The sequence below is a fragment of the Salvelinus namaycush genome, chromosome 26, assembly GCF_016432855.1.
Source record: "Salvelinus namaycush isolate Seneca chromosome 26, SaNama_1.0, whole genome shotgun sequence".
Classification (NCBI taxonomy): Eukaryota; Metazoa; Chordata; class Actinopteri; order Salmoniformes; family Salmonidae; genus Salvelinus; species Salvelinus namaycush.
Genome location: NC_052332.1, coordinates 5,623,040 through 5,638,737, shown reverse-complemented (window position 1 = coordinate 5,638,737; position 15,698 = coordinate 5,623,040). Strand labels below are relative to the sequence as shown.

At 44.2% G+C, this 15,698-nt stretch overlaps 1 protein-coding gene across 5 annotated transcripts in view; it reads right to left on the bottom strand.

Annotated features, from left to right (window-relative positions):
* The window catches only part of fcho2 (FCH and mu domain containing endocytic adaptor 2), a 95,481-nt gene that overhangs the window by 12,442 nt on the left and 67,341 nt on the right, over positions 1-15,698 (bottom strand). For 3 of the 5 annotated variants that reach the window (XM_038964556.1, XM_038964557.1, XM_038964558.1), the window contains 8 exons: positions 10,481-10,593; positions 10,131-10,263; positions 9,817-9,903; positions 9,523-9,582; positions 8,712-8,823; positions 3,626-3,781; positions 2,662-2,794; positions 1,815-2,014 (listed from right to left, as the gene is read on the bottom strand). In XM_038964556.1, the coding sequence (XP_038820484.1) occupies positions 1,815-2,014; positions 2,662-2,794; positions 3,626-3,781; positions 8,712-8,823; positions 9,523-9,582; positions 9,817-9,903; positions 10,131-10,263; positions 10,481-10,593 (994 nt within the window). Of the gene's footprint in view, positions 1-1,814; positions 2,015-2,661; positions 2,795-3,625; positions 3,782-8,711; positions 8,824-9,522; positions 9,583-9,816; positions 9,904-10,130; positions 10,264-10,480; positions 10,594-11,090; positions 11,700-15,698 lie in introns of all 5 variants that reach the window. The other 2 variants (XM_038964555.1, XM_038964559.1) reach the window with 2 other exon arrangements.

Below are 15,698 nucleotides of genomic sequence, written 5' to 3'. Positions count from 1 at the left end.
AATCTCGCACAGTACGAGCAGTATGGCTGGTAGCATTGTCATGCTGGAGGGCCATGTCAGGATGAGCCTGCAGGAAGGGTACCACGAGGGAGGAGGATGTCTTCCCTGTAACGCACAGCATTGAGATTGCCTGCAATGACAACAAGCTCAATCCGATGATGCTGTGACACACCGCTCCAGACCATGACGGACCCTCCACCTCCAAATCGATCCCACTCCAGAGTACAGGCCTCGGTGTAATGCTCATTCCTTCGACGATAAACACGAATCCGACCATCACCACTGGTGAGACAAAATCGCGACTTGTCAGTGAAGGTCACTTTTTGCCAGTTCTGTCTGGTCCAGCGACGGTGGGTTTGTACCCATAGGCGACGTTGTTGCTGGTGATGTCTGGTGAGGACCTGCCTTACAACAGGCCTACAAGCCCTCAGTCCAGCCTCTCACAGCCTATTGCGGACAGTCTGAGTACTGCTGGAGGTACTGTGCATTCCTGGTGTAACACGTGCAGCTGTTGTTGCCATCCTGTACCTGTCCTGCATGTGTTATGTGCCGATCCTGTGCAGGTGTTGTTACACGTGGTCTGCCACTGCGAGGACGATCAGCTGTCCGTTCTGTCTCCCTGTAGCGCTGTCTTAGGCGTCTCACAGTACGGATATTGCAATTTATTGCCCTGGCCACATCTGCAGTCCTCATGCCTCCTTGTAGCATGCCTAAGGCACGTTCATGCAGATGAGCAGGGACCCTGGGCATCTTTCTTTTGGTGTTTTTCAGAGTCAGTAGAAAGGCCTCTTTAGTGTCCTAAGTTTTCATAACTGTGACCTTAATTTCCTACTGTCTGTAAGCTGTTATTAATGTCTTAACGACCGTTCCACAGGTGCATGTTCATTAATTGTTTATGGTCCATTGAACAAGCATGCGAAACTGTGTTTAAACCCTTTACAATGAAGATCTGTGAAGTTATTTGGATTTTTACTAATTATCTTTGAAAGACAGGGTCCTGAAAAAGGGAGGTTTCTTTTTTTGCTGAGTTTATACAATTCTTGCCACCAACAGATTGCTATATATATGGGGCATACAACTATCTCAGCTCACAGGTTCAGGAATTGTTTAAAAAAAATCACAACATGCACTTAAAATGAACTTTACAAATAGCATTGTTGGGCGATTTGGAAAGCCATAGTCAGTCAATAAATAATATAATAATACTCGTAGGAAAGGTTTTAAACTTTAGCTCAAAAGCTGTGGATACTATACGATTAGAAAGGTAAAAAAATTATGTAAAACATCACAGCACAATGAAAAATATACAGCACATGGAAACCAAGGCCCCGTGTGGCTCAGTTGGTAGAGCATGGCGCTTGCAACGCCAGGGTTGTGGGTTCGATTCCCACGGGGGGCCAGTACAAAAAAGTATGAATGTATGTACTTGTAAGTCGCTCTGGATAAGAGCGTCTGCTAAATGACTTATATGTAAATGTAAATGTAAATGCAAACAAGGGTAGTCTATGGTGATAGGTGGGATGGGCTGAGATTGGCTGAGGATTGGGATTAAAGAGTTTATGTTTGGTATTGTATTATTGTTATGTGACTGCTTTAAATATAAAAGTGACATTTATGTAAAAGTTGTATGTAAAATGTGTATGCTAAATTTGTATGTCAAATGTATGTATATGTAGCAAAAAAAGCTGTAAAAAAACTATAATATATTTGTCCTCTGAAGCGGGGGGGGGGGGGGGGGGGGGGGTTAATAAAAAATAAAAATATATAAACTAAATAGTACTGCTGTCCACATGTTCTCTGGTCGTTTTTCTCACCAGACAGCATTGGGCAGGGACTGCATGTTGATGACCTCCCCGTCTACGGGCACTAGGACCTGTACGTTGGAAAGAGGGCCGGGGCAGAGCATGGACTCTGGGTTGTAACGGTAGTCCAGCCTCAGGTCAGTGGTGGTGGGGGTACACTTCCAGTACACTGCCAGGTTCAGAGGGGTGGACTGGATCCCATTAGAGGACACCTAGACAGAGGGACAGGTCAGAGGTCAAGTCAGTGGTAGCGGGGGTGCACTTCCAGTACACTGCCAGGTTCAGAGGGGTGGACTGGATCCCATTAGAGGACACCTAGACAGAGGGACAGGTCAGAGGTCAAGTCAGTGGTAGCAGGGGTGCACTTCCAATACACTGCCAGGTTCAGAGGGGTGGACTGGATCCCATTAGAGGACACCTAGACAGAGGGACAGGTCAGAGGTCAAGTCAGTGGTAGCAGGGGTGCACTTCCAATACACTGCCAGGTTCAGAGGGGTGGACTGGATCCCATTAGAGGACACCTAGACAGAGGGACAGGTCAGAGGTCAAGTCAGTGGTAGCGGGGGTGCACTTCCAATACACTGCCAGGTTCAGAGGGGTGGACTGGATCCCATTAGAGGACACCTGCACACCCAGTGACACAGCATAAGGTCAGAAGGATAACAGCAAAGATCAAAATTATTGGAGAGAAGCCAAAACAATTAATACACTAACAATCTGTGAAATAAATACATTTACAAACACACATTTGATGGTAATAAATGTTTCATTTTGAGTATAACTTATTTTACTTCTGGAGTATATACTGTAGGCGTATACAATATACTAAAGTGACTATTTAGTTTAGTCTGGGACTAACCTGGTATTTGAGGATGTCCACATTGTAGTAGGATGCAGCAGGGTTCTGCTCTGATGCTTTCCTGAGGTAGGATGTGAGAGCTTGCATGTTGAACCAAAAGTCCTTGGTATTAGTGTCACTTTGCGAGGGATCACTGGATAACACACACACACACACAGGAAATTATCAGAGATTCAAGTATTCATTGCTCTGTGCGTGTGCAAACCCTTTTATTGCCCCGCAGCTATTAAAAAATGAATTCCGTTTGATTCAATTAGTCCAGCCATGTGGACTCAGAGTTACCCAGAGGAAGCAGACTGAGAAGGACAGAAAGAAAAACGAGGAAGAAAATATCCTCTTTTCCTTTGGGGGAAGAAAGGAATCCACTCTTCAAAGAGACTCTCAGGTGGCTGTCTGTTTTCCACGGATGATTCACTGCTAATAAGTTGGCTAGGGCTAGACACAAGGTGGCTATGCTGGAGAAAACACAACACGGAGCTTCAATTTAGAGGCGATACTGTCGCTTGTTGAGAGTTGACGCAACACTCCTCTAGACATGGCCTGTTGAGAACCTGATGTCTGAAGAGGAATGGTGGAAAATAGTTCGCTGTCAGGATAATGATAGGTTTATGACCGATGCTAATAGAATTTCCCCTCAATGACGCAAGCTAGGTTTCCCCTCATCACCCCACCACCACCACTATCCCCTCAACACCTCTCTCTCTCTACGGGCTGCCACCCTGATATGCTCCAGTCTTGTCCACTGGTGTTCAACCAGTGTTATAGCCTTTCTTTGGGTCCAAACGCACACACCTGTATTGGAATCTGGTCTTTACGGATATAGCTGAATGATTCTCTATGGTCCTGTATGCCTGTATGGTAACCACACATCAATCAGGTTCATTAAAACGTTGAAGGAATGTTTATGTTAACCATATCAACTGTGAATAAAACGTTATCAGAATGTTGGAATTTCTCCACTCACCTGAACAGTAGTGTCTGGTTGGGGAGGATCTGCTCCAGTTTGGACGTGCTCTTCAGTTTGAAGGTGAGCACGGCAGGGGAGGGGTTACTGGTGAACACCTTGATGATACCCATGGGGAAGGACAGGGTCATGTCACCAGTGATCTTTACTATGCACCTAGAGAGTGAAGGAGAGCGGCACGTAAAAGGGTTAAACCTGTGATCTTCAGCACACCTGAGGAGACGAGAAAAGCAGCAAAGAAAGAGAGCAGGCCCTACAGCTCACGCAAAGAGACAAATTTGCCTCCACACTGGATAGTTTTGTTCAAGTGACATGCGGATGTTGCAGCACGTCAGAGATTGTACTGCCGCGGATGCGCACAGAAAAGGAAACGGTACGTGGGACATGTCTATGCATGAACTCAAAGCTCATATCAATTTGATCTGATAGGTTTGAGGTTAACTTTTTTCCGCCCCAAGAGACCATGCCACGCAACCGCTTCAGAGATTATGAGACACCTGCATTTTGATGGCAAGGATACCAACACGTGTGCAGACGGACAAAGATCACCGCCGTCTCAGACACCTGGAAATGTTGTGTGAAGAACTGCATTGCCAGGAGAGAATATAGCTGTTGATGAGCAACTATTCCAAAACCAAATCTCGGTGCCATTTCACCCAATACATGGCCAACAAACCAATTCATGGCCGCCGATGTCGAAACCAAGTACTTGCTCAATGGCTTTCCATATCTGGGGAAAGATGAATCCAGGCTAGCGGGTGAGCGACTGTTTGAGTCTGTGGTTTTGAGACTCAGAGCGTTACATGGGCAATGGCAGTGACAACGGACAACTTCTTCACATCAATTTCCCTGGCAGACAAGTTGATTGCAAAGAAGACTAGCCTGCTCGGAACCGTGAACAAACAGAGTAGGGAGCTGCCGCCCTCTGCAAAACAACATACCAGCGGAGCTGTACTCCATATCAGTGATGGAGAGTGACAACCGCCTGGTTATATTATTTACTTTCTACATTGTCAAAAGAAGCTGAAACTTAACTGTATTACTTACTATAACTCTATTACCAACCAAATCTACAAATCAAATTGATCAAATGTATTACACTGTAATGTTTTATTGTAGGGAACGAAAATAAGCTATACCTTTTTTCACTAGGACTTTGTAGAACGTTACAAAACTTATCCTTGACTCTATCCAACCAAATAATGATTGTTTTTATATCTTGTCATGGATATATTTCCACATCCTTTATACATGTTTATGCACTACTTAGCAAATCAAATTTTATTAGTCACATGCACCGAATAGAACAGGTGTTGTACAATAAAATGCTTACTTACGAATCCCTAACCAACAACGCAGTTTAAGGAAATACGGATAAGAATAAGAAATAAAGTAATTAAAAAGCGGCAGTAAAATAACAATAGCGAGACTATATACAGGGGTAACGGTACAGAGTCAATGTGCGGGGGCACCGGTTAGTTCAGGTAATATGTACAGTTGAAGTCGGAAGTTTACATACACCTTAGCCAAATACATTTAAACTCAGTTTTTCACAATTCCGGACATTTAATCCTAGTAAAGATTCCCTGTCTTAGGTCAGTTAGGATCACCACTTTATTTTCAGAATGTGACAATTCAGAAAAATAGTAGAGAGTATTATTTATTTCAGCTTTTATTTCTTTCATCACATTCCCAGTGGGTCAGAAGTTCACATACACTCAATTAGTATTTGGTAGCATTGCCTTTAAATTGTTTAACTTGGGTCAAATATTTCCGTAGCCTTCCGCAAGCTTCCCACAATAAGTTGGGTGAATTTTGGCCCATTCCTCCTGACAGAGCTGGCGTAACTGAGACAGGTTTGTAGGTCACCTTGCTCGCACAAGCTTTTTCAGTTCTGCCCACAAATTTTCTATAGGATTGAGGTCAAGGCTTTGTGATGTTCACTCCAATACCTTGACTTTGCTGTCCTTAAGCCATTTTGCCACAACTTTGGAAGTAAGCTTGGGGTCATTGTCCATTTGGAAGACCCATTTGCGACCAAGCTTTAACTTCCTGACTGATGTCTTGAGATGTTGCTTCAATATATCCACATTATTTTCCATCGTCATTATGCCATCAATTTTGTGAAGTGCACCAGTCCCTCCTGCAGCAAAGCACCCCCACAACATGATGCTGCCACCCCCGTGCTTCACGTTTGGGATGGTGTTGTTCGACTTGCAAGCCTCCCCCTTTTTCCTCCAAACATAACAATGGTCATTATGGTCAAACAGTTCTATTTTTGTTTCATCAGACCAGAGAACATTTCTCCAAACAGTACAATCTTTGTCCCCATGTGCAGTTGCAAACTGTAGTCTGGTTTTTTAATGGCGGTTTTGGAGCAGTGGCTTCTCCCTTGCTGAGTGGCCTTTCAGGTGTCGATATAGGACTCGTTTTACTGTGGATATTGATACTTTTGTACCCGTTTCCTCCAGCATCTTCACAAGGTCCTTTGCTGTTGTTCTGGGATTGATTTGCCCTTTTCGAACCAAAGTACGTTCATCTCTAGGAGACAGAACGCGTCTCCTTCCAGAGCGGTATGATGGCTGTGTGGTCCCATGGTGTTTACTTGCGTACTATTGTTTGTACAGATGAACGTGGTACCTTCAGGCGTTTAGAAATTGCTCCCAAGGATGAACCAGACTTGTGGAGGTCTACAATTGTTTTTCTGATGTCTTGGCTGATTTCTTTTGATTTTCCCATGATGTCAAGCAAAGAGGCACTGAGTTTGAAGGTAGGCCTTGAAATACATCCACAGGTACACCTCCAATTGACTCAAATTATGTCAATTAGCCTATCAGAAGCTTCTAAAACCATTACATAATTTTCTGGAATTTTCCAAGCTGCTTAAAGGCACAGTCAACTTAGCGTATGTAAACTTCTGACCCACTGGAATTGTGATACAGTGAATTATAAGTGAAATAATCTGTCTGTAAACAATTGGTGGGAAAATTACTTGTGTCATGCACAAAGTAGATGTCCTAAACAACTTGTCAAAACTATAGTTTGTTAACAAGACATTTGTGGAGTGGTTGAAAAATGAGTTTTAATGTCTCCAATCTAAGTGTATGTAAACTTCCGACTTCAACTGTACATGTAGGTAGAGTTATTAAAGTGACTATGCATAGATGATAACAACAAAGAGTAGCAGCAGTGTAAAAGAGGGTGAGGGGGGCAATGCAAATAGTCTGGGTAGCCATTTGATTAGGTGTTCAGGAGTCTTATGGCTTGGGGGTAGAAGCTGTTTAGAAGCATCTTGGACCTAGACTTAGCGCTCCGGTACCGCTAGCCGTGCGGTAGCAGAGAGAACAGTCTATGACAAGGGTGGCTGGAGTCTTTGACAATTTTTAGGATCTTCTTCTGACACCGCCTGGTATAGAGGTCCTGGATGGCAGGAAGCTTGGCCCCGTTCACACTACCCTCTGTAGTGCCTTGTGGTCGGAGGCCGAGCAGTTGCCATACCAGGCAGTGATGCAACCAGTCAGGATGCTCTCGATGGTGCAGCTGTAGAATCTTTTGAGGATCTGAGGACCCATGCCAAATCTTTTCAGTCTCCTGAGGGGGAATAGGTTTTGTCGTGCCCTCTTCACGACTGTCTTGGTGTGCTTGGACCATGTTCATTTGTTGGTGATGTGGACACCAAGGAACTTGAAGCTCTCAACCTGCTCCACTGCAGCCCCGTCAATGAGAATGGGGGCGTGCTCGGTCCTCTTTTTCCTGTAGTCCATAATCATCTCCTTTGTCTTGGGCAAGGTTGATATGCATCTGATGCGTATGCTAAAGGGGACGCCCGGAAACGTTCTCTATCTAGCCTAGCGGGTACTTATAGGCTGAAAAGCCCAGCGGTTCTAGTGTTAAACCTGTGATCTTCACTATGCACCTGAGTGGCACAGCAGAGCATTAACACAAAGGGTTAAACATCTGCCCACTAGTCCAGTCTATCACAGTACTGTACCTTTAATGGAATTGTAGTCCGAGGCAGTGCACAGTCTCAGTCTTAGTTAGTCCTCTCGTTTAACTCCAAATCTAACTCATCCATGTCTAAATTCGACCCTGGACAACTCAGGCCAAGGCTAACTCAGTCCAAATGTAAACAAGGCCCTGTAGTCTAACCCCATCCCATTTTGCTGTGGTGTGGTCTACGTGCGAGCCCCAACCATGCCCTGTGTGTCCACTGCACTGCTTATGAAATGTTCCATTTGCTAATCCCTGCAAAAATAATCATTTTGCACAGCAGCAATTTAACAGCAGTTAACTAATAAAAGGGTGTATGTTTTCTATGTCCCAGACTATAATCTGCCCCATGTGGGTTATCCACTCTGAAAGAGTAGTGTCGGTCTAACCAAAATCATTGCACACACAGACGCACAGACAGACGCACAGACAGAGAAAGACAGACAGATGCACAGACAGACAGACGCACAGACAGACAGACGCACAGACAGACAGATGCACAGACAGACAGATGCACAGACAAATGCAAAGACAGACAGACGCACAGACACAGACAGACGCAAAGACAGACAGACAGAATCACAGACGCACGTACAGACAGACAGATGCACAGACAGACAGACAGATACACAGACAGACAGACAGTTGCACAGAGAGACAGATGCACAGACAGACAGACAGATGCACAGACACAGACAGACGCACAGACACAGACAGACAGACAGATGTACAGACATACAGACACACAGACGCACACAGACAGACAGATGCACAGACAGACAGACGCACAGACAGACAGACAGACGCAGAGACACACTGGCTCGTCATGTGTGTGTGAAGTATGGAGCAAAGTTTAACTTCAATATTTGTGTAACATATTATGTGCATGGACGAGTTGAATATCAGTATGCAGCAGTAAATGCAGTGCAACAATGGTTGTTCATAGTGTGTGTGTACAGTGATATGTGTGTGTGTGTGTGTGTCTATGTGCAAGGTGTGTGTTCACTTGCGTGCAGGTTGTGTGTTTGTGCTTGGGTGCTGTGTGTGTTAGGCCCAGGCTAGCTCTCTGAGCTGTAGGTGGCCATGTGAGACTCACTTAGTGGGATCAGCTCCTTTAAAGTAGGCATTAACAGACTCTGTGAAGGCCACAGCGATGGGCAAGGCATCCTGGGATGCCAGGGTCACCGGGCTGGGACCGCGAGACGTCCCTGAGAGAGGGAGAGATAAAGAGAAAGAAAGAAAGAAAGAAAGAAAGAAAGGAGGGAGAGAGAGTTGTGGGGGATCGAGAGGGAGATAAAGAAAGATCAAATGAGTGTACTGTTATGACTGAAGTGTACAATTCAATTGAACTTTGACATCAAAACGAGAAAGGCTCACACTCACTCATGCAGCAGACAACACAACCTGAAGAACACAGTTAATTTACTACATAATAAGGTCATTCATTCAATTATATCATTATGGAAAATAGGCTAATAATCATTCCATTATTTCAGAGGAAAAGTACATTTAAAAAATCCCAAGACATTACATGCAAAAACAATCACACCTCTCTAGGAAGTAAATGTTCTAGATTTGGGTAAAATATGATGTATTGCTAAGAATTATTATAAATGTACCATTGGAATGAATTACTGTCTGGGATTCTTTGAGTAAGAACTGTTAAACACGGCAATTAACTTCTAACCTTTAAATGATTTGTTATTAAGCGAACGCAACCATGCTTTACGGTTTGTTGATTACATGGACTTTCACAGTGAGAGACGGGCGTATGCTGACAGACGCGTTGAGAAGAGAGATACATTTCATAAGCAGGCAGACAGAGATTAGATAGCCAATCCGAGTGGCCGTTGTTAGTGTTTCACACACAGAGAGGCATGTCCCGGCTATTTGACCACACCCCCTACCTGCAGGCGTTTCACAGCGCTTCTCAAAGGTGGGCAGCTTCCCAATGAAACCATCATCCTCTTTAAAGGGCCCAACAAAAGAAAAGAAAGAGGAAAGAAACCAAAAAACCCCAAGAACGTGGTGAGATGAGGTGAGATGATGGCACAGGGCAATGGGCTCCAAACCAACACACCTGGGTGTGAATGTGAGCATGTGTACGAAATCAGGATGGGAGACAAACCCTAAAGACACTGTGTGCATTAGGTGCTTTACGGAGTGACAGTGAGGCTGGAGGTGGGAGAAAGGAGACTCACTTTGGCTGAGGAGAAACAGAGGAGAGGGAGAAAGGAGGAACTCTGGTTCCGGAGAGGAGCGGGAGAGACGAAAGGTACGCTCAGGCCCTGTGAGGAGGAGAGGAGTGAGGGAAGGAGAGAAGCCCAATAAGATTTAAAGACAAGAAGTGGGGTTAGGTCAGGTGAGAGTGGAGGAGAGGAAACAAGCAGAGACTTGTGAGAGAGGAAAGGACGTTGTTAAGAAATGTGAAATTGCAGTAGAGGAGGTGAAAGGAGAAGACTGTAAAGAGGAGGTACAGAGATGGGAAGGTGATGGAGCGTGGGCATGTTCTTACCCACGGTGGGTGTGTTGGAGGCACTGAGGGAGGCGGTGGAGGACAGGGAGGAGGAGCTCTCTGCCCGGGCGAGAGGAGCTGCCAGAGGAAGACTGGCGTTGGACAACGTCTTCGGCGGGCTGAACGGCCGCACCTGGTTGGATAGACCACACAAACCCGGAAATGTAACCAATAGTAACAGATATGGCAAGTTAACCCCATACAGGGTACTGTATATAGCAAGAGTGAAAAACTCAAAATAAATGTAGTCCATTATCATGAATTAATAGAGAATGGTTTCATCAATCAATGCTCTAATGCACAAAGAGATATGTTAGATACTGGGCAGATACTCGGCTGGAGATACTCACAATTTCAGTGATTCCTGTGAGTTTTCCTGTGGGTAGTTTGGGTCTGGAGGAGGGTCGTGGAGGAGGCACCAGGGCCCCAGCTAGAGGAGTAGTGGGTCTGGCCAGGGCAGGCACTGCAGAGGGACGGGGAGGAGGGGGGTAGAGAGGGTCAATCATAGACTAAAAGCAGAAGTGAGCTAAGGTACGGTAAGGTAACGCCATGCTGCAATACCTGTGATGTACTTGTGATGGAATTCTAAAACAGGTTCAGTGAATTTAAACTTCTTAGACAACAGAATCACTCAAAGTAATGCAAAATCATGCATCAACGCAGAACTCACGACATGCAAATTCCAAATCATAGAATACAAACAGAAAAAAATTAACATAGCTCACAAAACTTTGGGTTAACAATTCTCCAAGGCAAACAAGCATAACAAAAACACACAAATAAAAATGTATTATTCAACCAAAAATATTGTAAATAAGATCAAAAGAACAACATTGTCATGAAAAGGTGGACATTTCAAACTGAAAAGACAATTTAAAAAAATAAAAAAATGGAAAAAAACTCAAGTCAAAACTTCACTCAGACAAAAAAAACATTTGTTTATGGCATGCTACAGGTTACCGTTGTTTGTTTGGCTAGCTGCTGAGGCTACCATCCCCTCTGTCAGTGCTGATAACACCTCCGAGACACAGGAGGCGCTGTCCTCCACAACCCCACTGCTCAGCGGCATCTTGTTATAGGGGTCAGCGGGGTCCTCAGAGAAGAAACGGATGGACCGGCCAGACTGGACCCTGTCAATAGGAGGGTTAGACTGGGTCCTGCTGGTAGGGGGGTTTGACTGGGTCCGGTCATGGCTGACCGGGCCTGTACCCGTACCAGGACCGCAACTCTGTTGGCGTCGGAATGGCACAAAGTCATCATTGAAGGCTATCCACTGGCTCTGGGACCAGGAGAATGCTGACTGGTCCTCTCCCCGAGGGAGCCTGGCTGGGGCTGCAGGGGTTGGGGTTGGATCCTGGGGGTCTGGGGGCTCAGCCTGCCGGGTGATGGGGGCACTCTGGGCCCGTGCTGGGATGGGCTTCAGAGCCAGGAAGGGGTCGTCCGGTGAGGCCTCCCATGGAGAGAAGGTATTAGTGGTGGTGGAGGCGAGGGAAGGGGTGACCTCTCCTTTGGTCTGCAGGCTGCCTGCCAGTGGGGGAGAGGAGAGCTCCCGCTGTAATATCACTTCAGCTGTGAGGGGCGCCGGAGAGTCCAGGGTGGGGGCAGAGTGATAGACACATGCCACAGATTAAGGAGAAGGAACCAAAGATATTCATGCAAACATCTTTACATTCCTACCTCAGCAGGTGAATGATAATGGCAAGGAGAAGTAATCAACATTTTAAAATGAATAGATTTGATCGTTTTTCATTATTTTGACCTCCCCACATTATAATTGAAAGAGGAAGTGTAAACGTTAACATAGCCTATTAGCTGGAAAGGTGACTCCAAACACATGTTCACTAAGAGCAGCTGTTTAACTGGTTAAACAATGGTTAGCCATGTGTTGGCAAAAATGTGTCACGAGAGCTTACCAGCAGCCAGCGACACTTGTCGCAATGGTGCTTTATCAAAGCCTATGTCGGATACTCCAGTGAGTGTAATTTGCTCAATATTAGGAGTTGAGAAACAAACTCACACTATATTTTTGTCCATTAAAATAACATAAAATTTATCAGAAATACAGTGTAGACATTGTTAATGTTGTAAATGACTATTGTAGCTGGAAACGGCAGATTTTTTATGGAATATCTACATAGGCCCATTATCAGCAACCATCACTCCTTGTGTTCCAATGGCACGTTGTGTTAGCTAATCCAAGTGTATCATTTTAAAAGGGCTAATTGATCATTAGAGAACCCTTTTGCAATTATATTAGCACAGCTGAAAAAACTGTAGTTCTGATTAATTAAAGAAGCAATAAAACTGGCCTTCTTTAGACTAGTTGAGTATCTGGAGCATCAGCATTTGTTGGTTCGATTACAGGCTCAAAATGGCCAGAAGCAAAGAATTTTCTTCTGAAACTCATCAGTCTATTATTTTTCTGAGAAATGAAGGCTATTTCATGTGAGAAATTGCAAAGAAGGTCTGGACAAATAAAATGTGCTTTTCTTTCAAAAACAAGGACATTTCTAAGTGACCCCAAACTTTTGAACGGTAGTGTACATACACATAATTTTTTTTTTTTCTTCCATTTAATTTTTTTTTTTTTTTTACGTGGACCCCCATGCAGGACCCCCGGTTGAATACACCAGTCATTCCATTCAATGAAATTGAACAAACCAGTAGCGTAGTTGTCTTTTTTTGTCACCAATTCAAAGAACAAGGCTTTATAATCCTTACGCAGTGACTTCCATAATAATAAAAAATGATTTCCATCAAAAACATTTAAACGTTAAACCCAACCCTGCTATGAGACAGCCAGGTGTAGGCCTAGTTCACTGTGAACTGCAATCATATGCAATCTCTGTGCAACATTAGGCAATGTGAGTGTCAGGCTATGATAGGAATGTCTGACATGTTTAAAATTTAACTGTGAAGGGTTGGTTGTGGGTAATAAATGTGTTGGAGGATTACAGCTGGTGGAGGGGAGCTCAGTTACTCGGACTGTTTGGTGTTAGGTCATCACACCCTGCAGACACGCAGCGTCACACATAGCTCTCAGCTTATCAAAGTTTAGCAGGGCCTTTCAATCTACCACTGTTTAAATTAGCCATCTTCCTCACTGGCTTGATTGAAAAAAAAGTAAACATAGCTACAACTCATAACTATGAAATCCTACGATAACAGAGTAGATTTTTGGAGAGAGACGAACAAAGCAAATGTTGACCCAAAACGTGTTCATTTGAAAAACCAAAAACGCCACGACGACAAGCAATTGAATCAAATGTTGGATGCCATGTAAAGGCTATTTGTACGTGAGGTTAGATAGTTGAAAAGCTATTGGGATACTCGGAAAACTATTTAGCACAGTGCAACCACACTGCTCTAAAGAGGGGCAGCTAAGGAACAGATGTTACCTGGCTACCCTGGTAGAAAGACAGGGGACTCAGTAATGTGTGGAGGGGATAAAGGGATGGAGAGGAAAAGACTAAATGTCCGAGGAGGAGGGGTGAAAGAGGGAGAAAGGCGGAGGATAAACACACATACAGACAGCAAAAAAACAATAACACAGCAACCAAACCAAACACAAGACTGCAAATCTTACAGACAGAAAATAAGACACAAAAAGAATGAAAAGCAAAAGAAGCAACTTCAAAGTTGGAAAGCCCCTGAATAATCAAACAACTATAAATTCTTACAGGTTTCTCAAATGAACTGTTTGCAGTTCAGTCAGGGCTAGCTGAATGTGATGAATGTGCTATCTCCTGGTAATGCCTCCATTGTACGGAGAGTGTTTAAAAAGCATCATCACAGTATCTTAACCAGGGAACGTTATGCTGCTCTTTTGGCTTTTGGCTCTTTTGGCTTTACAGCATACGTGTCAGTGGGCCTTATAGCCAGCCCTCTGACCCAAACTAGGTGCAATTAACTGTGGATTACGATTAGCTCAGGCAATGGATCAGCAGTAACGTCACTCTATATAAAAACACACACAGTCAGTCACGGTCTTGAAATGTTGTCAGCCAGTGACTGTCCCGTGGATCATTTTCATGCCAGCCAGGTAGGCTATACTCCTGTTGTAAAGAGAAGCAATGTGCTTAATATTAGGACAGTTTAGAAAAAAAATAGTAGGCCTAGCCTATAGAAAGCTGATGGGATCCTCCTCTTTTTAATAGAGGCCATCACTCGGTTTTCTCACACAATTGCATAGCCTATAGAAATGTTGTGCAACATGAGCTCATGGGCTCTCATGAAGTGTTTGATTAGATTTTCGATTATATTTGCATTAATGTCAGAGTGATTAGAGGGACAATCGAGTGCTGAGTACCAGGCAATTAGCAAGTTTGGTAGGCTACTAATGACCATGAGCAGCATCAGAGCTTGGAGAAGCCTAATTACCATGACTTTATTTAACCAGGTAGGCCAGTTGAGAACAAGTTCTCATTTATAACTGCGACCTGGCCAAGATAAAACAAAGCAGCGTGACAAAAACAACACAGAGTTACACATGGGATAAACAAAAGTACAGTCAATAACACAATAGAAAAATCTACATACAGTCTGTGCAAATGTAGTAAGATTAGGGAGGTAAGGCAATAAATAGGCCATAGTGGCAAAATAATTACAATTTAACAGTAACACTGGAGTGACAGATGTGCAGATGATGACGTGGAAGTAGAGATACTGGAATACAAAAGAGCAAAAACAAATAACATGGGGATGAGGTAGTTGTGTGGGCTATTTACAGATGGGCTGTGTACAGGTGCAGTGATCGGGAAGCTGCTCTGACAGCTGATGCCTAAAATTAGTGGTAGATATAAGTCTCCAGTTTCAGTAATTTTTGCAATTCCTTCCAGTCATTGGCAGCAGAGAACTGTAAGGAAAGGCAGCCAAAGAGGTGTTGGCTTTGGGTATGACCAGTGAGATATACCTGCTGGAGCGCGTGCTACGGGTGGGTGTTGCTATGGTGACCAGTGAGCTGAGATAAGGCGGGGCTTTACCTAGCAAACACTTATAGATGACCTGGAGCCAGTGGGTTTGGCGTCGAATATGTAGCAAGGGCCAGCCAACAAGAGCAGACAGGTCGCAGTGGTGGGTAGTATATGGGGCTTTAGTGACAAAACAGATGGCACTGTGATAGACTACATCCAGTTTGCTGAGTAGAGTGTTGGAAGCTATTTTGTAAGACAATCACCGAAGTCAAGGATCAGTAGGATAGTCAGTTTTACGAGGGTATGTTTGGCAGAATGAGTGAAGGAGGCATTGTTGCGAAATAGGAAGCCGATTCTAGATTTAATTTTGGATTGGAGATGCTTGATGTGAGTCTGGAAGGAGAGTTTACAGTCTAACCAGACACCTAGGTATTTGTAGTTGTCCACATATTCTAAGTCAGAACTGTCCAGAGTAGTAATGCTAGTCGGGCGGGCCGGTGCGGGCAGAAATCGGTTGAAGAGCATGCATATAGTTTTACTTGCAGTTAAGAGCAGTTGGAGAACACGGAAGAAGTGTTGTATGGCATTGAAGCTTGTTTGGAGGTTTGATAACACAGTGTCCAAAGAAGGGCCAGATGTATACAGAATGGTGTCG